General features: G+C 43.3%; 1 protein-coding gene across 6 annotated transcripts in view; it reads right to left on the bottom strand.

Moving 5' to 3' along the window:
- The window catches only part of EHBP1 (EH domain binding protein 1), a 733557-nt gene that overhangs the window by 557556 nt on the left and 150681 nt on the right, over positions 1-25320 (bottom strand). For all 6 annotated transcript variants that reach the window (XR_012243991.1, XM_073628177.1, XM_073628181.1 and 3 more), the window contains exons 4-5: positions 22765-22860; positions 7420-7473 (exon numbers count right to left, since the gene is read on the bottom strand). Coding sequence is in view for 5 of the 6 variants with exons in the window: in XM_073628177.1 (XP_073484278.1) it covers positions 7420-7473; positions 22765-22860 (150 nt within the window). In the remaining variant the exon portion in view is untranslated. The remainder of the gene's footprint in view (positions 1-7419; positions 7474-22764; positions 22861-25320) is intronic.

The raw sequence follows: 25320 nt of genomic DNA, 5'->3' as shown, positions 1-25320 counted from the left end.
TCCCCTGGCATAGCACACTGTGTAAGTGTATTTTTAAAAACGAGTGTTCTAAATACTGAATTTCAGCTGTCTTCAGGATGGTCATGCGACTTGCTGCCGCTTTACAGCTCCGATGGATGGCTTCTGTGGAGGAGACAAGCGGCCACGTGATCTCCCTGGCTGATGTCAGAGGGAGATCACGGCCCCTCCAACAGAAAACATCCATTGGAGCTGTAAAGCGGCCGCGAGTAATGTGACCGGCCAGAAGACAGCTGAAATTTGGTATTTAGAACACGCATTTAAAAAAAAAAAACAAAAAAAAACGTACACAGTGCGCTATGCCAGCCTCTAATTGCCTTAACAAACACTAAGTAGTATTCTCTTCTCCAATTCCAGTGTCCACAATGTGCCTTCCTCCACCTTCTACACTAACTACTCTCCAAACTCAATTATTATCGAGCTTTCTCCATATTCCACAAATCCAAAACAAATATTTTCCAGCCACTACGAAGTTAAACCAATCCACTCTCCTCTCATAGACCACCATCATCCTTGCCCAAGACCATAAATAAATCAGGAACAAAAAGGGGCTACATCTTGTAAAACCCTTTTTATTAAAAGATACTAAAACCACAATACGCTTACATTCAGATGCGCCTGCCAGGAGACCTAGGATTGCATCACATTCCATGTGAATACTGGTAATGTTGGCTCCAGACGCATACAACAGGCTGCAAGTGGTCACAAACTCCGTGTGGCATGATGTCACTTCAAATCAGGCCCTTTCCTGTGCATTTCGCTGTTTTGGGATTTTCAGGGATGTTCCTTATAACCACAAATGTAAGGGGTATTTTTCTCATTGACCCCCAATAAACTGGATTCCCCAAGACCTGAAAATTATCTAAAGGGTTCCTCTGTGGTAAAAAGGTTAAAAAAAATCTTGTAGGGATGAATAGCTATTGGAATAAGGCCCCCTAGTGCAACAGGAGGGCCTGCTGCTCTGTTCTTTCAGGCCGTACATGTGCAGTGTGTAATCTCTCCTGTTGCTTATAATGAGTTTAACTGTTGGGACAGGAGAGCATATACACTGCAGATGTGCGGGCCAAAAGAACCGGACAGCAATCCCCCCATGGCGCTAGGGGGCGCTGATAAAACAACTTGGGACAGAGCCATCACAGGCTGAAGAGGATTTTAAGAAGCTTCTTTATATTTGTTTTTGGTCTACATTAGGGTTGCACTGATACCGATACTGGTATCAGTATCAGTGCCGATACCGAGTATTTGCCTGCACTCAGGCAAATGCTCCTGATGCCTAACCCGATACCTTTGCATGAAGAGGCGGCCGCGCTCGCTCCCGGAAGTCAGTGGGCGGAGAGGACAGCGAGTTCTGGCAGCAGCGGAAGGCAAGCTGGCCGGGGCAGGGGTGTGGGTCGCAACCACATGTGCCATCAGAATCAGTGCCCCGGGCCGTCACATTAGTTAATGGAAGTGACAGCCCATGTCTCCTTCAGAGGTTGAACACCGCGACGCCCATCTTGGTACACCCTGCACTCGGCCACAGTAAGCCTGCAGTCACAAGGCGCAGCGGACATCTTATTAAACCCAGACCATATAGTTCACTAACTATATGGGCTGGGTGTAACAAGATGTCCGCTGCTGCCTTCTGAATGTAGGCTTTCTATGGCCAAGTGCAGGGTGTACCAAAATGGGCGTCGCAGCACTTGTATACTCAAGATGCAAAATCTTACAAGTTTGAACTGTTATTATCTCTCATTATTCATTTATCATGCCAGCAATTGCCAATGCAATCATTGCTGCATTTTAGTCCCACTGCCTGTCTATCAGTTCCACCTATCAGTGCCCATAAGTGCCAGCCATCAGTGCCACCTATCAGTGCCCATCTGTGCTACTGTCACAAGACATTAAAAAAAATGTATTGGTAATCAGTATTGGCGAGTACTTGAAAAAGAGTATTGGTACTTGGTCTTAAAAAAGTGGCATCGGTGCAACCGAGTCTACATCTTTAAAACAAAAAGGATCTCTGGCTGGTGAGCAGATTTAGCACACATACATTATTCCTAGAAGATTAAGCCCCCCTTCACACAGGTGTGTCTTGTCATGCGATTTGACAGTTTGCCACGAGTCATGTCACAGCAATTATGAAAAAGGTTCCTGCATTACTTTTTACCAATTTCATTGTGACTTGCATAGACTTCTGTTGTATAAAGTCGCAAGCCGAAATGAAATCAGCAGTGCAAATGGCACTGATGTGCGGCTTTGAAATCGCACTAAAGTAGTGCAATTTTAGAGCCGCACCAGTGTGAACCAGGGCTAAAAGCGCATCTAAATGTCCAAAACAAAAAATTAATCTAGCACGACCTACCAGTTCTTGGATGAGGTGGCTGCATTCATTTCAATTTTTCCAACCTGGTAATTTTGTCAATAAGCACACTTTCTATCCCTAGGCGTCTTAAGACCTGTGCAGACGGGCAGAATGTCGGGAGACATTTACCGGTTCAAACATTTTTATAAAAGACCGCCCAACATTCTGCCCGTGTGTGTGTTGGTCTGTCCGACAGAAGCTGGCCATTTGGATGGCTTCTGTCATATGTGCATGCTGGAAAACCAGCAGCCGACCAACTCCCGATGAGCGCTCTCTCAATGGCAGAGAGTGCAGATCGGATTGTTCTGGCATGGGGGCCGTCCCCCCTGTCAGAACACAACAGCTCTACGGGGGAGATCGCTGTACTAACATCACATGGTTAATACAGCGGCTCATGACTGGAGCTGACAAGTTTTTTTTCGTGCAACCCGCTGGGTTGCACAAAAGAAGAAGCAAAAAAAAAGCTGTAGTGTGTACCCGGCTTTAATCCACCCTTTCCATTACATCTATAAAGAAAGCCATGGTTGTCACCCAGGCTAAACTTAAAAAAATTCCTCTGATCTTCATTCGCATTACATTGGTATTATAGGAATTGGTCATTTACAGAAGAAAGAGAACACTGTTTCATTGTTCCAGTTCAGCTCACAAGAAGAGACAGGGACATTGCATTTCTGGCAAGATTACCAGGTGTCATCGGTATTGGTTTATCATCCCAAAAAACTAATACAACTACATCTCAGGCCTGGTAAGCTGACATAAATTACATTTCAGCTCTTGTGTTTAGTTATTGATTAAGGCCCGCTTCACACGGGGTGGATTCGCTCAGCGGACTCCACCCGCTCAGCAGGAGATCGCTCCGTTTATCCCCGCTGAGCCGGCGGATGACAGGTCGGTCTCCTCTCACTGTGCAAGGATGGACCTGTCAGAGCCCCGCTGTTCTCTACGGGAGATCGGATGAAAACGGACCTGTCTGTCTGTTCTCATCTGATCCAGCAGGCGGATGGCTAACGTATCGCCATCCGTCTGTTTTCAGCGGATCTTGTCGGATCAGATGACACATCTCCGCTGACATCCGCCTGCCCATACAAGTCAATGAGTGTCCCACTCAGATCCGCCTGAAAAACGGACAGGTGGATCCGAGTGGGCCTATCTTTCCAGACTATTAAATTTGTCCAGGCATTCCTATGATTGCCATTAGTAGCCAAAACATCTGTGATGGCACAAAAAATATGCTAAAATCCATGCAGCATGCATAATTATATGAACATACTGCTAATTATGTGCATATAACATACATGCAGCTGTTTAAAGTCAGGAGGGGTCTATTTAAATCATAAACCAGTACAGGCCTGGTTTATAATTCAGCAATGTATTGTCACAAAAGAGACATAGAAAAGAGGGACAGGAGCCTCTTCCCCACCTCCCTGTGCTCCAAAAAGTACCTGAGGGTAATAGTGAACTGGGGGGCCTTCTGGTGAAATCTGGATGCACCCTTTTTAAGAAAGGGTGGCCATATATCTGCTCCCTCCCAGTAATTTTAATACAGGGGTACACTATCTCATTATACCCCTGATCCGTTCCACAAAGTTAAAAGGGGGGAAAAAAAACACAACACGAACACCAAGTTAAACCGCTTTAATAAAATAGGGCAAACACATACTTACCAGCTTTTAAAATAACGTTTAATATTGTGCCCAGAAGAAACTCCACCGTCAATCATGCTGTCCACCGACGTATCCAGCAATCAAGTAGCCCAGCCAGGCAATCCATGTCAATCATAATGACCTGTCGCCCAATGATTTTTACATCTTTACACAAGGACAGGGTCCCAGCTCCTGAATTTGAATGGACCACCAGAAATTCCTGATAATGTCACTGATCCAGGATTCCCAGCAGTATTACCATGGCTGAGAATCTGAAATTTATTGGTGGGAGTGCAGGGTGTACAAAACACACAAATCCCATCACCACTAACTTTAATGGTGTTCCAATTAGGGGTTTTGCCGATTTTGGCTTGTTCTTCCAAACTGCTGGCAAATGTGTTCGGGCAACACTAGTCTGCATACCACTAAGGTTCAGGAACAAAAAAAATGAAAAATAAAATTGATGTGACTGCCAAGTATGTCCTAGGACCCGTGCGTGGCTAGTTCCACTCTTGCCCCTGTCATAGCCAGGAGGCTTGAACAAAAAAAATGCAGTTCACACAAAATTAAACAGCATGATTTTGCTCAGTGTAAATTGTGCTAGAAATAATTATAATGTAGTGGCGGGTTGTTGATGACACAGTTTTTAGGGTGTTTGGTCATAGGCTTCATTTCAGCTACCTTCCCACTGCACAGAAAGAAAATGACAAAATTTGTAATTTTTTTCATATCCTGCCTTAATTCTGAACTATGGTAAAATAGACTATATCTGTTCTTCCCTAAATTCTCTTCCTCGGCCTGCTAGTAATTGCTTTTTCACTAATTGTGCATCTTACAGATGCTGGGAATAAGTGCAGGGACAAAGCAACTCCCATGCAAATGTGTAGAAGTTATGCCATCCTGGTCCAGCAACCTGTTAGGATGGCCAGAGACTCCAAATCCTGAAATAAGACTGAAGGAGAAGCACCAGAGATGAAGCGATGAGGGGAAGCACAAATGTCACATAGCTGGAGGAGGGCATTTTGCAAGATAAATGTGCAATAATGCATCAATATGCTGAAAACATTAAGGCAAAAGCCTCAGGGAGGCCAAAAAAAAAAATTAAGTTCCACTCTAAGGCTCCTTACACACTGAAGCTCAAAAAAGCTTTTTCTGTACGCCAGATTGCTGGCAGAAAACACTGGTTGTAAAACATGCTTTTAACAGCATTTTGTACTAGCGTTTATGAGCGTTTTTTAGCATTAGCGTTTAAGGGTGTTTTCAATAAAAAATACACAGAAGACTCTCCAAAAATCCCACAATGCATTCCAAACTCCCACAGTGCATTGAAAAGATAGAACGCTGAATGCTATTTTACGTGCGTTTTTGAGCATTTATCAGCGTTTTTTGGCGGTGAAAACTGGCAATTTGAACGCGAATTTCTTGTGTTCAGAAAAGAGCCCATAAACTCCACTGCTCATTAAAGCTAAAAAATGCCCATGTGTGCATGGGCACATAGGCTAACATAGAGTGTAGTTTATGGGCTTTTTAAAAAAAACACCCAAAATCCAATAACTTGAAGTTTATCAGCTCCAGTGTGCATGGAGCCTAACTTATTTTTCTGCTTAACATTTGTGACTGACAATGTGATTCACATAAACAATCTGGAAACAAATCATAATCTGGCAATCACTTTTGCCAATTATATCAACAGATCTAATTATACAGTATATGTGTGTTTGATCTAATATTTAATTACCTATAAATGAGATTCTGAAATTGTAAAAAGACTATGCTCTCTCTCAGCATTATTTTAGCACTCATAGAAGGAATGTAATTTAAAAGTCATCCACTAGATGGCAGCAATACTCAATTAAAAACAGTTGCTCAGCAGTCAGTAGATCAGCCATTCTCAATCAGGTTTCTGTAGAATTTCAAGGGTTCCACCAGAGACTGCTAGGGGTTCCCTGTGCAGTGGCTGACTGATCTTTCATATGATGGTACCTGCATATTTTCAGGGCCAATACCCCTTGGCAGAGCCAGCAGCATGACACTAATCATCGTATAAGGCTTCATTCACACGGCCATATGCACATTTTATGCATAGAATACAGGTGTTCTTGCTGGTATTGCTATCAGAGATCCTGTGTAAAATCCCACCTAAAGTACTCACATATAGATGCATACAATTCTTCTAATGGCTTAAGGCAGGCCATACATAATACAATTTTCTTTCTTTCAACCACAAGTTTATGGAAGAAAATTGCTTGATTCCCATCAACACAAACACTGCTGTGTTGAAGTAGACAAATAACTTATTTCCAAAAAGATCAGAGAAAAATAATGACAAAAATAAGACCAGCTGCTGATAAACATACAACACATTGGATTTGAGTATCACTCAAATCTCCCATGCACTGACAGCAAATACATTTCTTTTCTTCTGGCCCATCCTCAACTATAAGCCCTATTGGACGTTTATGCAAATACGCTTGTTAACAGTGGACTTTGATACGTGTGTCACTTTTATCATATATACGTTCTCTTTTCAGGTTTTTATTGCTGTGATCAGGTCTGGGAAGTTTTTCCTCCATTTCTGCGTATTTGACAGAAAAGAACGGGGAATTCTTTTGGAAAGACAGTAAGAAAACTAGTAGAGTGGGGAAAGGTTAGATTTGTATTGAAAATATATAGAGATAGAGCAGCACTAAATCAAAATGTACCAATGTAAAAATATAATATGGACTAATTCAAATGTTTTTAGCTTTTTTGCACATTTATTTATCATAGTGTATGCATTTTAGGAATGTGATTCTTTATTATGATATTGCACACTGCACTTTAAACATTTGAATTAGTCCATATTATATTTTTACATTGGTACATTTTGATTTAGCGCTGCTCCATCTCCATATATATTTTCATTCTTATTGGTGTTGGTGAAACTATAGGAGTTTATATCCACTATTGCACTGCATCCTGATATTTTTGTAATCTATATACTGAGTAGCGCATAGGTACCCCTCTATTATTTACTTAGATTTGTATTGCTGTTTGTGTCCCCATCTATAACTCCATTCATTTACTGTCAAGGTGATGAGTGCCACACAAAGCAGGGGACGTTTACAGCATTTAATGCCAAACAAAGGTTCTAACTCTTTCTCTGTTTATCTAAAATAAAAATAAAAAAAAACATTTTGGCTGGAGCTGGACATTGAGTCTACTTTAACACACAATAAAGTACATAAGTATTCAAAGTGTCATTTTATATATCACCACTAGATGGTGCCATGGCCAAAGTGAATTAAATCGCAGCCATTCTAATACATAAAATATGAGGACATTACTGGAATTTCCAGCCTACAACATAACTAAAAATTCAAACAAAAACAAAAACAGTTACATTGTGATACAATCTTAAAATCTTTTACTTACATTTTCTATTACAAATGTCCATTCTTTGTCTTCAAACTCTTCTGCATGTGGGTCCTAAAACAGAAAGAACAGTTTAAAAAGGTTTACATGACAAGGCCAAGGTGGGAAGTATTCCTGAAATCAAATGTAGAAGTTGGCTGATGTAAAGAAATCCTCCAATCGGTCAGGCTTGTTTAAAAGGGAGGGTTATAACCTCTGAAAGGTTTATTTTTTGTAATCTGTGTCAAATTGTGGAGATTTCCCTTCACTTCCTGTCCCATAGCCAAACAGGAAGTGAGGAAATCCCTGCAAATTAAGGGCATTCCCTTGGGGACCCCCCAGAGCACCAGATCTAGTGTCCCCTTTGGAAGATTTCCCCTCTATTACTTTTCTGGGGACAACCCAAAACTTGGGTTTTCTTTTACTTTCGATGATAATGGTAAATACGGCCGGCGTGTTCGCACACTCCACGTGCCGAGCCCGCCAGGAAGTTGGCACGGCGCTGCGCTAATCACAGGCAGTGAGACATTTTCTGATCTCGGCAGCCGCACACAGGTCAAATAGAGCAATAAAACCCTGACAGGGGTTCTAATCCCTCTCCACTCCATCCAAAACTCAAAAATAAAAGTATTGCCTTTAGTTGTACTTTAATATGAACAGGAGGCATGCACTCTATCAGCATGTATATAACCTGCTATGACCCCAATACTACTAGTTTAGTTCATTGGAGAAATTCCTGGGCAAGAACTTCCAGTCTGGACTATAAACTTGTCTTGTGACAGAGGTACAAATGTCATTAATTGCCTCCGCAGTTCCTCACAGATTCGTAGTTGCTTCTGGGACCATCAAGGGGTGCATTAGACTTGCAGTTGACCTCCAAAGCTGATCCCGTTCTTTAAGTAGTTTTGGGTTTCCATCGACTAGTATGGGTGGAGAAGCATTTCCCATGTGAACAAAAACCCTTGGACACCAGACCTCATGCATAAAAACCTACATTCACAACAGAAATTATCTGTACAACACTTCAAGGCAAGACCAACCATACTCGTTCAATTGCAGGCCCACAGCCAGAAAGCACAATTATTTGCAAATAAAAATTAATAGGAAACCTATACAGAGAGAATTCAGAGAGCTGCCACAGTTGACATCCTCAAAAAGCCATTTGCCTGGCTAACTTCACACTTCATTACTTTCTGAATTCCTGACCTGAGTAAAGTCAGAACGCCGGGTCTGCATGCTTGTTCTGAAGGTACTGAAGCCACGAAGATTAACGTGACAGCCAGGAAACTAGCATTTCATGAAGTCAGCAAAAGCCTAAGTATTTCTTCCAGTACAGGTCCATTAAAGCTGCCTTCTAAAAAATGCTAGTTGTCTGACTTTACCTGTGTGACTCACCAGAACAAGCATTAAGCAAATAAAAGTCTTTGGGCTTATCCTTATTCTTTGTTCTGAATTAGCGACTTGAAAAGTAATGAAGCCAAAGCATCGCCATGACAGCCAGGCTACTAGCATTTTCAGAAAGAGTGGTCATCAGAATGGAAGCCTACACATTTCACTTATGGCAGGATTTCTTTAAAGCAGAACTTCACCCTAAAGATTAGGTTCCACTTTATGCCCCCCTCCCCCTTCTCTTCTAATTTTGGCACTTTGGGGGGGGGGGGGGGCTGGGGGAAATAGCAGGTACCTGGTTTTGATGGGTACCTGCTTCCACTACCACTCGAATCACCACAGTGAACTACCAGAAGTTGTCCCCCCGCCTGCAACCTTCTGGGACACGTCACAGGTCCTAGAAGGCTGCAGGACTATTCACAAAGTGCCAACGCACTATTCCCAACGCACGTTCCTGTAAAGATGGCTGTGTATGTAAGTGGGTGCTCAAGTGACCACCGGCCGGAACCGTGGAGGGGGGAGGGAGAGAGAGAGAGAGAGAGAGAGAGAGAGAGAGAGAGAGAGAGAGAGAGAGAGAGAGAGAGAGAGAGAGAGAGAGAGAGAGAGAGAGAGAGAGAGAGAGAGAGAGAGAGAGAGAGAGAGGGAGAGGGAGAGGGAGAGGGAGAGGGAGAGGGAGAGGAGAGGGAGAGGGAGAGGGAGAGGAGAGAGAGAGAGAGAGAGAGAGAGAGAGAGAGAGAGAGAGAGAGAGAGGTGTAAGTGTCCTTTTATTAAACGTCAGCAGCTACAGTATTTGTACAAAGGCTTTAAAGCGTCAGTCTGCCAAATGCTGGTAGAGTGTAGTTTTCAGTATATGATGGAGAACAGAATCACCCATCATCCGTATTTCAAACTGTAGAAACTTACCTTTAAGATGCTTTAAGATGGGAGTCTCTTGCTCTCTGCAGGCATTTTCATCTATTTTAAATTACAGAGGGTGCAGCGGGAAGACTCAGAATCCCAGCACTGCAATAGCAGTAATGAGACTAACGTGAGGAGGTACAGCTGAAAACAAAATCGGCCAGATGTCACCAAAGGAGTCCCAGAGACGTGCAAGAAGCCAAGTGGGATTTTCCCAATTGCAACCTCCAGCATCAGCTTTGTGCCAGTGAGCCCATTGAAGAATAAATAGTCCTATATCTGGCATTATTATACTCTGTATTATGCACAGGGCTTTTTTTCATCAGGAACTTGGGGGAACGCAGTTTCAGCACCTCTAGCACCGAATGTATGCAATGGCAAGGTGTTGGAGAGTCTATTGATGCAGGCTGCTGGGGGTTCTTTTGTTGCTGGTGGGGATCTAAAGTTGCTGGGAGGGATTTATAGTTGCAGGGAGGATCTACTGTTGATAGGGGATTATTGGTGCGGGGGGATCAATTGGTGCTGTGGGGGGTCTGTTTTTGCTCGGTGGGTCTATTGTTGCTGGGGGGTTTTACAAATTATTTAGCACCACAAAATTATACTTAGTTCTGTGATATAGTCAGGAGAATAATTTAGTGGGACTTTTTGGGTGCCGGGAAAGGAGATTTCAACAGACATCACGGTAAAAAATAAAATTCATATTTTATTCAACATATACAAAATTAAAAAATTATGCTGGCTAGATATAATGACATAAAATGACATACAGCAGTACATATCAAAATAAATTTGGATATGAACAGTCACTCGGTACTGTAGTCCCTAATCCCTACATGTTTCGCTCAGTGGGGCTTCCTCAGGGGATATGTTGAGGGACCCAAGTGGATATGTGGCTGCATGAAATAGGATACAATTAGAAGCCATAAAAATATTCACAAAGAAAAGAAGTATATATAAATGAAAGAATTAACGGTTGTCCAAAAGTTGATTGATTAGGCTGCCATCTAATAAATAGTTACCTGCTAGTAGACTCAAGCCAGGTGTAGGAAAATGAACTTTGCTCTGTACTGGAGACGTTTTTGGTCTGGGAGGACCCAGGTAACGGCCGTGGGATCTGTGACTGCCATATAAGGAGGGGGTTAGAAAAGGAAAGGCAGAAGTGAGGGAGGAAAAGAGAAGGAAAGGGGGAGGGGGGGAGGGAGGGAAAGGATATGGGGGGGGGGGAAGGAAGGGGGGGGGGGAGAGGGGGAGGGGGGGGAGAAGAGAAATAAGAAAAGGAAAGGAGATAGGAAAAATAAGTACTGAAAAGGTAGTGAGGGGAAAAAAGAGAGGGGTGTGGAAGTGTGAAAACACACTGGTATAAGAAGAATGAGGAATGTGTGTTGGAGATGTGAAGTCCCAATGGGGTAGTGAACAGGGTGGGACTGTAGTTTCTTACTTTCCCCATTGCACGCTCTTTGCACCGCTCCTCTGCCCCTCCTCTTTCATTGGACACGGGCAGACACATGTCCTACACGTATGTGCCTATTTAAACACCCCCCATCACACACCAGGTCAGATCATGGACAGGCTGCCACTTCAGGGATCTTTTTCCACATAAGGTAAATTCAATTATCTCCTCGTTGCGGTTACTATTCTTTTGAATGTGACATTGCTCTTCAATTACTCTGCTCTCTGTACTTTTTAAGTAGCGATGGTCATTATGCTAGAGAACCTTATTATTTAAATACCTGTTACCGTCTCTTAAATTTTCCCCTTTTCAAGTGGGGGAGACGATCTGTAAACAGGACTTTGGTTTGTCCTTAATATGGTCAACTAATATACTTTTCTGTTAACAAGTATCTACAACCTTTAGTGTCAATCTCACTATGGCTATACATTATTTTTTTACATGTGTTCCTTCACACCTTACCTTTACTATATTATATTTCCCTATCAGATAAACATCATTATCTGGCAGCCCTTGCTCCCCTTTAGACATAGCCGGGCTCTTTGTAAGGATTTATTCTGCTCTCCTAGTCCATTTTGATTACTTTATCTCACCAACACTGCATGTTCCCACCCTGTTCACTACCCCATTGGGACTTCACATCTTCAACACACATTCCTCATTCTAATTACACCAGTGTGTTTTCACCCTTCCACACCCCTCTCTTTTTTTCCCTCACTACCTTTTCAGTACTTATTTTTCCTATTTCCCCCCCCCCCTTCTTTTCCTCTCCCCCCCTCCCCCTCCTTTTCCTCTCCCCCCCCCCCCCCCCCATATCCTTTCCCTCCCCCCTCCCCCTTTCCTTCTCCTTTCCTCCCTCACTTCTGCCTTTCCTTTTCTAACCCCCTCCTTATATGGCAGTCACAGATCCCACGGCTGTTACCTGGGTCCTCCCAGACCAAAAACCTCTCCAGTACAGAGCAAAGTTCATTTTCCTACACCTGGCTTGAGTCTACTAGCAGGTAACTATTTATTAGATGGCAGCCTAATCAATCAACTTTTGGACAACCGTTAATTCTTTCCTTTATATATACTTCTTTTCTTTGTGAATATTTTTATGGCTTCTAATTGTATCCTATTTCATGCAGCCACATATCCACTTGGGTCCCTCAACATATCCCCTGAGGAAGCCCCACTGAGCGAAACATGTAAGGATTAGGGACTACAGTACCGAGTGACTGTTCATATCCAAATTTATTTTGATATGTACTGCTGTATGTCATTTCATGTCATTATGTCTAGCCAGCATAATTTTTAAATTTTGTATATGTTGAATAAAATATGAATTTTATTTTTTACCTTGATGTCTGTTGAAATCTCCTTTCCCGGCACCCAAAAAGTCCCACTAAATTATTCTCCTGACTATATCTACTACTCAGGGATGGTGGTGCCCTCTCTTTGACACTGTCACCTATCCATTTTTATTAAAAAATACTTAGTTCTGTATTTTCTAAAAGGGGAGGTACTGGGAGGTGGGTATGGGGTGGAACTAAGGGACGGTGCTTGGCGGTAGGTAGGTGGTGGAGACAATGGGTGACTGGTCGGGGAGTACCTGCACCTATTCTCTGGGGAAAAAAAGCCCTGAATATGTACATTACTACAAACCTAAAGGGGACAATCAGACTAGCAAACTACTCAAAACTTACTGCTACTGAACCATTTATCATCTAATGCAAAAAATCTGTTCAAATCTGTTTTTTTTTTATATTAGATACTTTAGTGTTTTGCTCGGAAGCTCACAATCAAGTACTTGGCTTTACTGAATGCTAGATGACACAGATGATATACTTGAAAAAGGGAAGGGAAAACTGGCATTTTTCCAACAAGATTTCAAGTACAACAAAATACTGACTGGAATAATAGATGTTTAAAGGCTCCCAAGTGGCCTATGTCTTCTAAACATAGAGCAGAGCTACATCAGCAGAACAGCGGTGTATGATGTAAAAGACAGGAAGCATACGGCAGACTGATGCAAACACCAACACCATGCCAGCTGGTGAATTATCAGACATATATATGTGCAGTGACTTGCTTTTTTCTGCAACTGATCCAACATCCGTCACCAGAAGGGAACAATTGTTTTCTATGTGCCGTTTCCACCATGACACTGATGTTATGTGCGGTACGAAAAATGTAGACATGCTGTACCTTTAAACACTGAATCGGATGGCACCACAGACAGTGCAGTACCGAGACTTAAATAGAGTGCAACTTTGCCCAGTAAAGTTGTAAAAGTAAATAAAATTTTAAAAAATGTAAAACGTACAATGAGCAGCTACAACGCATTGCACCAGCTTCTCACCACCAGGCAAAAACAGAAACCAGCCTGCACGCTAATACAGAGCATTTTAGCATGTGGTTAGTATGAACGGGCCCCAAAAGTTGACCCGTCACAAACCACCAACAGTACACAGTAATTCAGTTTCGCTTTTTTTGCCTTTGAAAACCCAAGTCAAAATATGGGTCAGCCACTACGGGCAGTTCTCCAAATATTCGACGAATTCACTGGATACTCCAGATTGAAAGTGAATTGGGCTAAATCTTCCATTTTACCATTAGACCCTGGAACTAGACCATCAGCAGACCCTGATCTCCCTCTGAAACGGGTGACTAGCTTGATGTATCTAGGGGTGTAAATTACATCTAAGGTAACAGACTATATGGCCCTGAATTTATCACCTTTGCCTACTATGCAGAAAACTGAAGCTTGGAAACGTCTACCGTTGTCTTTAATAGGCAGGATTAATCTTTTAAAAAAAGGTCTTACCAGTCTCCAATTCCCGAGACGTCCTCCCGTATAAATATCACGCTCTTTATTTTAAAACAATAGATTTAGCCCTTTCATTTGGCTATCCTCACATCAGACTCAGGGCTCTACAGGAGCCTACGGGCCAAGGTGCTACCTGGTCTACATACTGAAAATATTTTTTGGCAACTCAAATGGTCTATGCTCAAAGATGGCTGATGGGTGATGCTGCCACTATACTGGAAGCTGCCCTAACAGGATCTAATGAAAGTCTAAAGTATTCACTGTTTCAGGGATCCAAAACACTGCATTGTGTCACGGGCTCCATGAACCTTGCCGTAAAAGCATGAGATCGGGCTCATTAAACCTTGTACCCAAGGAGGACTGAGAAATTACTTTAATAATAATCCATATTTTGGCAAAACCTGCAGATTCCCCATTTTCTGGTACATCCGGGTCCAGTTGTATGAATAGAGATGCAACTTTGGCAGGCAAATTTGCAACATTTGACAAACTAAAGAGTAAACATGGTACTTTTTCCGATATATCTACAATGGCATCATGCCTTTGTATTGCAATTTGGTTTGCTTTCTCTTTAGTAACTCAGCCCTCTCATCTGGAAATGCCATGTTCGGATTCTGTGGTCAAACTATTATCACTGATCTACAAGGATTTGTTCCCAGTTAGGCCTCCCTCTACTGAACGCTGTAGAATGAAGTGGGTAGTTGATGTCCCTAACTTACAGGGGGGTGACTGGGACGACATGTGGGATTACCCACTTCAGCACCTGGTGTTCATCAAAGGCAGACTGATTCAATATAAGTTTCTTCACTATATTTATTAGACACCTGCCAAATTGGCTGGTATTTACCAATCCCTGCCTGCACATTGCTGGGGCTATACCTTCGCCCCGCCCGCTTTTTCAAATATTTTTGGCACTGCCCTTTAATCCAACAATTTTGGACCGATGTCACTGAATTTATGTTGGAGACCACAACTCTCCCTTTCCATCTGTCCATCTTGGTGTGCCTTCTGGGCCTTGTGGAGGGGACAGGCCACCACGGAGGCGCATAAAACTCTGAATATACTTCTGTTTTACGCTTAGAAAGTGATCTTATTACACTGGAAAAAATCAATGCCCTTTACCCTGCAGTTTTGGAAAGGATCTGTGAACTTGGTATTACCATTCTATAAGGCTGTTTATTTGAATCAGGGCGGTCCAAATTTTTTTTTAAAGATCTGGGGTAGTTGGACATCTACGGTGGCTACTAATGGATAGTTCTCCATTCATTATTGTATATTGATCTAGTTTGTTTGATCCATCTAGCTGAATCTCTGTATCACGAGGTTGTGCAATTATTACTTTTCTTGACACCGAGATGCTCATTATGGTTTAAAACGCTAACCATTTTAAGAAGTTTTATGCTATGAGGATGGTCTCTATTATGGTCAAATAGGTACAGTATCTCACAAAAGTGAGTACACCCCTCACATTTTGTAAATATTTTAATTATATCTTTTCTTGTGACAATGCTGAAGAAATTACACTTTGCTACAATGTAAAGTAGTGAGTGCACAGCTTGTATAACAGTGTAAATTTGCTGTCCTCTCAAAATAACTCAACACACAGCCATTAATAACTAAACCGCTGGCAACAAAAGTGAGTACACCCCTAAGTGAAAATGTCCAAATCGTGCCCAATTAGCCAATTTATCTCCTCCCTGGTGTCATGTGACTTGTAATGCCCTATACACACGGTCGGACTTTCCGACGGAATATGTGTAGGCTCCATCTGACTTTTTCCATTGGAATTTCCAACACACACAGTTTGAGAGCAGGCTATAAAATTTTCCGACAACAAAATACGTTTGCGTAAATTCCGATCGTGTGTGGACAATTCCGACGCACAAAGTACCACGCATGCTCAGAATAAATTAAGAGATGAAAGCTATTGGCTACTGTCCCGTTTATAGTCCCGATGTATGTGTTTTACGTCACCGCGTTCAGAACGATTGGATTTTCCGACAACTTTGTGGGACCGTGTGTATGCAAAACAAGTTTGAGCCAACATCCGTCGGAAAAAAATCCTAGGATTTTGTTGTCGGAATGTCCGATCAATGTCCGACCATGTGTACAGGGCATTAGTGTTACAATGTCTCAGGTGTGAATAGGGAGCAGGCATGTTAAATTTGGTGTCATCGCTCTCACTCTCTCATACTGGTCACCGGAAGTTCAACATGGCACCTCATGGCAAAGAACTCTCTGAGGATCTGAAAAAAAAGAATGGTTTCTCTACATAAAGATGGCCTTATGCTATAAGAAGACTGGCAAGACCCTGAAATGGAGCTGCAGCACGGTGGCCAAGATAACAGAGTGGTTTACCGGACAGGTTCCACTCAAAACAGGCCACGCCATGGTCGACCAAAGAGGTTCGGTGCACATGTTTAGCGTCATATCCAGAGGTTGTCTTTGGGAAATAGACGTATGAGTGCTGCCAGTATTGCTGCAGAGGTTGAAGGGGTGGGGTGGGGGGTCAGTCTATCAGTGCTCAGACCATACACCGCACACTGCACCAAATTGGTCTGCATGGCTGTCGTCCCAGAAGGAAGCTTCTTCTAATGATGATGCATAAGAAAGCCCGCAAACAGTTTGCTGAAGACAAGCAGACTAAGGACATGGATTACTGGAACCATGTCCTGTGGTCTGATGAGACCAAGATAAACTTATTTGGTTCAGATGGTGTCAAGCGTGTGTGGCGGCAACCAGCTGAGGAGTACAAAGACAAGTGTGTCTTGCCTACAGTCAAGCATGGTGGTGGGAGTGTCATGGTCTGGGGCTGCATGAGTGCTGTCGGCACTGGGAAGCTACAGTTCAGTGAGGGAACCATGAACGCCAACAACTACTGTGACATACTGAAGCAGAGCATGATCCCCTCCCTTCGGAGACTGGGCCGCAGGGCAGTATTCCAATATGATAACGACCACAAAAACACCTCCAAGATGACCACTGCCTTGCTAAAGAAGCTGAGGGTAAATGTGATGGACTGGCCAAGCATGTCTCCAGACCTAAACCCTATTGAGCATCTGTGGGGCATCCTCAAATGGAAGGTGGAGGAGTGCAAGGTGTCCAACATCCACCAGCTCTGTGATGTTGCCATGCAGGAGTGAAAGAGGACTCCAGTGGCAACCTGTGAAGCTCTCTTCAACTCCATGCCCAAGAGGATTAAGGCAGTGCTGGAAAATAATGGTGGCCACATAAAATATTGACACTTTGGGCCCAATTTGGACATTTTCACTTAGGGGTGTACTCGCTTTTGTTGCCAGTGGTTTAGACATTATTTTGAGGGGACAGCAAATTTACACTGTTATACAAGATGTACACTCACTAATTTACATTGTAGCAAAGTGTAATTTCTTCAGTGTTGTCACAGGAAAAGATATAATAAAATATTTACAAAAATGTGAGGAGTGTACTCACTTTTGTGAGATACTGTATATATCTAAGTCTGTGTTCCACGCACTATGGTCTTCCTATAAACAGTAATCACTTGTCCTGCTAAAATGGGGGGTAATGTACACAGAGAGGTGGGGGTTGTTATGTTTTGATGTTTTAACGTCGGCCCTATGTGGCTAATTGGGCGTCGGTTGTTGCATCTATTTGTTGTTGCCTTTTATTTTTTTTCTATTAAGCCGGCCATAGACGGATCAAATCTCTGCCATTAAAGCAGGGGCCAGCTGAGATTTGAACCATCTATGGGTAGGCTGGTTGTACCCAAATCCATCCATCGATCAACTTGGGTACAACCAGCCTGTCTAATTTTGTACATGCAATCACTACTGACAGCTATACCCGCTAGCAGTAATTGTGTTCTGCCAGCCCGGAAGACTCACCACGCCCCATCCGGTCTACGCAGCCTTTTTGTGACAAATGCTGTGGTATCCAATTTAACGCATGTTTTTGGGTAGCACTGCAATACAATGGAAATTGCTGCATTTTATTTTAGACAGTTTGATAATTAATGGCAAGCCTGCTAATACTCCGTGACCGGCTCAGAACAAGCCTGCCTCTTTCATGATGGCACTAAAGAAATAAAAATCTACATAATGGTCACTCGTTTTTTAATATATCTACTCACATAAAACTGGGTCACTGTAACATCATCAGCCGAAGCTTGACACGTTTGGTTTTGTGGTTGGATGTCATTACACGGACCCAATTTTATATTAATGACAATCTGAAGATCATGGCCATTATGAGCAGATCGTTATGTCTTAGATACACAGGCAGCTTTTGTTGGGATGTCTCTTTTGGAAGGTAAATTATCAGAAAAAATTCTTTGTCATTTAACCTGTATTAATGGGATAAATACTTTGAAACATTTTTAAAAATAAAACATATGCAAAATGCCAAAAGTTTGGCAGTTTTGTTTAGCCGCCCCAACCAAATTCTGCAACTCTATGTAAATAAAGCAAGCGTTTGCATCATCATATAAAGTAAAAAGCCCTGTGGACACAGAGCAGGCACTACTTCAGTGTTTCTGACCATGTACCATGGTTGCCCCTGAAACACCAAAATGTCTGCATACAGGGCAAATGTGCACACTCCGTTCTTACAACGCAGCATTGGTGCCTTGTGTTTCAGTGGGTTTTGGGGGCAGAAAGCAAAAATTCACACTGTAGAGGGCCCGGGAATGAGTTTAAATTGCACGCATTCCCCGACTCGCAAGCAAAACACGCTGCTGTTTTGAAGATGCGCGGGGTGCATTTTTGAGTGCGTGAAACAGCATGGTGCCACAGCACCAACCAGATATGTTTTTAAAAAAGGGTCAGGGACTTCAAATGAATGGGTTGCTGTGCCCAAGCAAACCCAGCACAAAGGCCCCACTCAGTGCTGGTTCTACCACTAGGCAAACTAGGCATCCGCCTAGGGTGCACTGCCACCTAGGGCATAGCCACGGAATGTCCTAACAAGACAGTGACAAGTAGAAAAAACGATACCCTGCAGCTTCTGAATGCCAGCTTCTCCTCCTCTCCCTCCCGCAAGTATTCAGTGGCTGCAGGCTGCAAATGGAGGGGGAAATCGGTTTCTTTATATGCCACTCCTCCTATCCAGGGTCCTGCTGTCCTCGCTCCTGGCACCTCTTTGATTTCTCCCAGCCCTGATATTTCCTCTCGCCCCGGCCCCCCGCAGCTCTTCCAGTTTCCCACTCACCAGCTGCTATGGGGGATCCGTCAGGATTGAGAGCAGGGAAGAGGCTGGTAAATGTGCCATTTACTGGACCCTTCCTTGTCTGACCGATCACTGATTTTTTTTTTTTTTTTCCCCATTCATAACCGTTTACTATGCCTCAGTTTATGAATGAATGGGAAGCCTCTGTACAGAGCTAGTCCTGTTCATTCATTCTGTGCTGCTGAGGCTCCAGAAATGGAGATTGAGGGCTGCGTCCTCAATCTCCTTTATTTGTCTCAAAGGTGAAACATCAGAGATATGTTTAAACCCCTAATATTTCATCAAAGACTATCAATGGGGGGTCCTAAAAGGAGAACAAAAAATTAAATTTGTAAAAAAAAAACAATCAAATGTTAAAAAAAAATAAAAAAATAAAAAAACAAACAATTACTGACACCAGTGGAGTGAAGCAGGCTAAATATAACTAAAAGACATCAATAAATCGGTAGTTGTTATTATTTGTAATTAGTTTAAAAAAAAAAAAAAAAAAAAAAAAAAAATGGACTGCTCAGTCTAAAATGCCCGGGTCTATTTTTTGTCCCAGTCCAGGCCTTCTTCCCACTGCCGCCAATGTTCCCCACACACTACGCTGATATTTCCGCATACCGCTGCAGGATTGGATGAGCTTAGCTAGAGAAAGCAGTTTGAGGTTTTGTAGTAAGTTGCAAGTAGCTGGTCTTGCCTAGGGCACAATATGCTCTAGCACAGGCCCTGGCCCCACTACAGTGTGTAAACCTGTAAGCAGTATAGGTAACTGGAGGACCTGCCAAGTGTGCTGATTGGACACTGTTGGAGCAGCACAGATGAGGTCATCATCAGCTCCCTTTACTGTAGCGTTTGACAGCATGGTGCACAACCGTAGAGGCACTAAGGCTCTGAGTGATGACCTCTTGCAATACAGTTGATTACAGGAAGCCAGGAAAGTGATCAGATACTTATACTATGTTTAACCACTTCAATACCGGGCATTGTCACCCCCTTCCTGCCCAGGCCAATTTTCAGCTTTCGTTGCTGCCGCACTTTGAATGACAACTGCACGATCATGCAACACTGTATGCATCTAACATTTTTATTGTTTCTTTGAGACAGTTGGAGCTTTCTTTTGGTGGTATTTAATAACCACTGGGGTTTCCTTTTTTTTTTTGGTATGCGAACATTTTGAAATGGAAAAAAAAAAAAAGTTTCTTAGTTTAGATAACATTTTGCAAAGTGGTAATATTTCTCCTTCACTGATGTGCACTTATAAGGCTGCACTGATGAGTACTGATAATTAGGGCACTGATGATCAGTGCCCTGATTATAAGTGTTAACAATGTCCTGACAAGTTTGCCGGTTATCGTCTCTCCTTTCCTCACACAGACACAGTGCGTGATGAAAGGACTGCTGATAACCAGCAAGTCTGTTTATATGTGATCAGCTGTATCTGTGTATAGAGCTGCTTTGATTGGCTCTTTACCCCGATCTGTGATGCACGTCCCAGGGGGTGCACAGGGGGCGGGGTTCTAGGAGGACGTCCATGGACACCCTCCCAGAAACAGATGACTGCACTGTAGCGGTCTTTCTAGAGTGCAGTATCTAAATGGTTAAAATACATTTAAAGTGATATTAAACCCTCTGGGTTTTTTTTTGCACTTTCAGTGCTGATTTAATCCCTTACAGAGTCTGCAGCTTCTTCACTATTAATCATTGCCAAGGTTCCAGTTTACCCTGGTGTGATGACCGCTGACCCAGATTTCCTTTTCCAGGTTGGATCCTTTCGCTTGCATCCTATTGAGCCAACCTTGTATGCAGGGACTAGAGTTGTGACTCTCTACACTGTGTGCATCAACAGAAACACTCAGCCCTGTAGCCTAGGATGGCAAGGCACACCATTGATCTTTCCTCCCTTCTCCAAACAGACCGTCTCTAGACTGCCCTGTCCACTAGACAAGAGTTTAAGGAAACAGGATAAAGAGAGCAGAAGCCAACAGCACTGAAAGTTGTAAGTTGTACGTGCTGGGGTAGGAACGTTAAACAGTTTAGTGGTGATTTTTTTCTTTATTGTGGTCAGTGTGTTAAAGGTATGGATAATTTATATATAGTTACATTGGTCCAATGCATATACCATACCTTGCCATTGCCCCTGGAAGATGTAAATCACTATAGAAGGCCATTGCTACTTCAGTGATCTCCACTAACTTTTGGATGTGCAGAGCGGCTGGCCTGCTGCATTCTATGGGTCAGCTCAACATGGAGACCAGTCAGCATAGGCACTGTTCAGAGAGTGCTTCGCATTCATTCAGAAAATGCAACTCATTCTCTGAATGGTGCCTGTGGTAAACGGCCAACCTCCTGTGTTCACAATGCAGGAGAGCAGCTGCTTGGCACAAGCAAGTGGAGTTTGCTGGAGTAGCGGTGTCTAATTCAGTGATTTAAAGCTTTTATCAGCATCAGCCAGGTATGTCATATACATAGTTATACAATGTTATACAATTATTTTGTAAGCTATAAAACACTGAGGGTTTAATACTACTTTAACAATATTTATTAAGGCCCCTTTCACACTTGTGAGACTTGTCATGCGACTTAGAACTGAAAAGTTGTACCCCATGATTTCCGATGAGTACCATTCATATCTGTGCGACTTCAAAGAAAAAATATTCTACATCAGTGGAGTCACTGGAAGAAACACCAAGACAAAGCTGGTCTCTCAACGACTACCCATTCTACGCACTACAAAGCTCCTTCCCCTTTAGCACAGAGCTCCCACTCTTCCCGCTCCACCCCCACCAGTACAGAGCTTCCGCCTTCACCTCTCTCCCCAGTATACAGAGCTCCCATCCCTCCCTCTTTTCCCAGTACACAGAGCTCCCTTCTCCTCCCTCTTCCCCCCAGTACACAGAGTCCTCTACCCCCTATAGAGAGCTCAACTCCCCCCATCCCAGTATGCAGAGCTCCCACAAGCACAGAGCTCCCCCCTCTAACACACCCCCAGCTATTTATCCAGTGCTTCAGTATTCCCTGCTCCTCCTGCACCGAGGGGGCACGGTCACTTGAGGCAAACGGTCTTTTCTAAACACAGAATCCTGCACAGGAAATTACTTCTGTGCTTACAAGTAAAAGCGGCCAGAGGGGATTGGCTAGTGCTGGAGGTGGCGGTACAGAGTACCGCTGCACTCTGGACTAATAAAAAAAAACCCTGCTGACAGGAGTGGAACTGCAGTCACTCCTGTCTCTGAGAAGTAGAAATCTGCTGCAGCTTCCAGAGTGCCATCCATCCTGCACATAGAGACGGTGCCCATGGCACGTCGCCCTTTTGCCCACCCCTTGTCCCGGCTCTGGGCTGTAGCGTTAAACACTTAGCCATTGTGCTACCCATTACATTAGAAAAACAACAATATTGTGGATATGGGCAATATGCCCTATAAGAGGATTTCATTAAAGTTTAACTGGGCCTTTTAAACAAGACATTCAGCTGTAAACAAAAAAACAAAGTATTGTAAAAATAATATTTATGACCATGTATCAGAAATTTGGCTTTATAGATCGAAAAACTGTACTTGGTAGCCAATGAAATAAGACTGATACCACTCTCAGCATCCAGACTGTTGACAGTAATTTTAGATATAATACTAACCTTAAAGAGGGTCACAGTGATTTCCACATTCTCAGGAACAGGCCACACGACTACCCCTCGGTATGGGTTCTTTATTCCAGGCTGCCAGCTGTGTGCCTGTAAAATAAGAGGAAACTGATTTAAGGACACATATCTGCATTTACAATAAGTCTTAATAAATGTTTTAGGAAAATGTAAATAAAATCATGATAATAAATGTCATATTCAAGCAGTACATACTTCGTATTTCAGAGCCTCAACAATAGTTTGTGGGTCTCCCTCAACAAGGAAGTGCAAAAATAATAATGACGTGCAAAGTGTAAAAAAACAGTTATGTCTTTGTGTTACCAAACCTTAATACAGACCTGGAAAAACCTCAGATCTAGTAGCCAGCTGAAAAAGTTAGGAGCCAGCAAACCACAGCCGGGTGCCCTGGCGAGCAGTATTTACCAATCTTATTTTATAGATTTACAAAAATTAACCTCGATTTATCAATCACACAAGAAAAATCTGCACACTTACAGCGGTGCTTCCAATTTACTCTAATGGAATGATGCCAATTGATTAAAGGGAGGGGACTCTCTGATCACTTGTATATTTTTGTATGTAATTTGTAATATATATATATATATATACGCATGTTGTTTTTTTTCTGTCATAAAGGTGCTGTGATCAAGGCTAGAGTTGTCGAAACATGTTAGCAGTTTGCTTTTACTGAACAATATTTCAATAAACTGCAGAAGGTATTCCAGAGTGACCGGCTCTCCATTTGTTTGTTTGTGTCCATGTCTGCTCTGCATAAGCAGACACTGACCTGTCATCCACCTGGTCAGCGGAGATCAGTTTTATAAGTCAGATTAATAAGTCACCAGGACCAGATGGCTTGCACCCAAGGCATAGAATGCAATGAGGTGAAAAACCACAAAGGTTTACAACCCCTTTAATAAGACATGTGGCCACTCATTAAGATTAGAAAAAAAGAGGTTTAACCTTAGACTGCGTAGAGGTTTCTTTACTGTAAGAGTGGCAAGGATGTGGAATTCCCTTCCACAGGCGGTGGTCTCAGCGGGGGGGGGGGCATCGATAGTTTAAAAAAACTATTAGATAAGCACCTGAACGACCACAACATACAGGGATATACAATGTAATACTGACATATAATCACACACATACGTTGGACTTGATGGACTTGTGTCTTTTTTTAACCTCATCTACTATGTAACTATGATATTTGAGAACATTTAATAGTAAAAGAAAAAAAAAATGGGGGGGATTTACATACTATGATCACAACTGGCTATGAGTATGTACACTGGTCTAACAGTCACACACGTTAGTCCAAGTAAATGGTTTTAACAAAAGAGACAAATTAATGAATTCAGAATGACCACGCCCCCTTATGCCGTCACAGTCCCAGCATGCCCAGGGACTGTGACGGCATAAGGGGGCGGGGTCACCGCCTATATAAGTCAGAGCAGAGCACACAGAGAGCATTCCAGCCGGGGAGAGCGTCGTGTCAACATCGGAAGAAGAGATGAAGAGAAGAAGCGGCGAGACAGCGGCAACAAGACAGCGGCAGCAGACCGGGCCCCTCGCTGGCAATAGAGCTGGAAGAAGATAGCGGCGGGGCCCGGGAGAAGAGGCGGAACACTGGGAGAAGTCGGAAGAAGATACCGGAGCTGCCCAATAAATCAATTTTGAAACCTGTGTACTGTGTTTTTTTTTTATTGACACTTTCCTAGGTGAATGGGTAGGGGTACCATGTACCCCATACTCATTCACATAGGGTGGGGGGCCAGGATCTGGGGGCCCCCTTATTAAAGGGGGCTCCTGGATTCCGATAAGCCCTCCGCCCGCAGACCCCGACAACCAACGGCCAGGGTTGTCGGGAAGAGGCCCTTGTCCTCATCAACATGGGGACAAGGTGCTTTGGGGTGGGGGGGCCGCATCGCGCCCCCTCCCCCAAGGCACCAACCCCCCATGTTGAGGGCATGCGGCCTGGTACGGTTCAGGAGGGGGGGGGGCGCTCGCTCGTCCCCACCCCCATTCCTGTCCGGCCGGGCTGCGTGCTCGGATAAGGGTCTGGTATGGATTGGGGGCGACCCCCCACGCCGTTTTTTCAGCGTAGGGGGTTCCCCTCAAGGTCCATACCAGACCCAAGGGCCTGGTATGCTCTTGGAGGGGGAACCCATGCCGGTTTTTTATTTAAAATTTGGCGCGGAGTTCCCCCTAAAGATTCATACCAAACACAGTGCCGGGCATTGGCGGGGATCCAAGTCGGATCCCCGTTCATTGAAAGTCGGACACATGCCGGCTTTATGTCGCAGGGCAAAGTCGGATCCAAAGTAGGACGGCTGTCGTGTCGCACCAGTGTGAACCCAGCCTCAGGGATCAAAGTTACAGTTTCCTCTATGAGCAAAACTAATGTCCTGGAGTTGGGCTTTAATAAAACTGTTTTGCACTTTGATGCAAAGCACATTCTTTTTACTATTATTATACAGGATTTATATAGTGCCAACAGTTTGCGCAGCGCTTTACAATGTTAGGGCAAACAGTACAGTTACAATTCAATTTGAT

Source organism: Aquarana catesbeiana, linkage group LG04, assembly GCF_042186555.1.
Source record: "Aquarana catesbeiana isolate 2022-GZ linkage group LG04, ASM4218655v1, whole genome shotgun sequence".
Classification (NCBI taxonomy): domain Eukaryota; kingdom Metazoa; phylum Chordata; class Amphibia; order Anura; family Ranidae; genus Aquarana; species Aquarana catesbeiana.
Note: the sequence above shows the minus strand (reverse complement) of the source record. Positions and strands in the feature narration are given on the sequence as shown.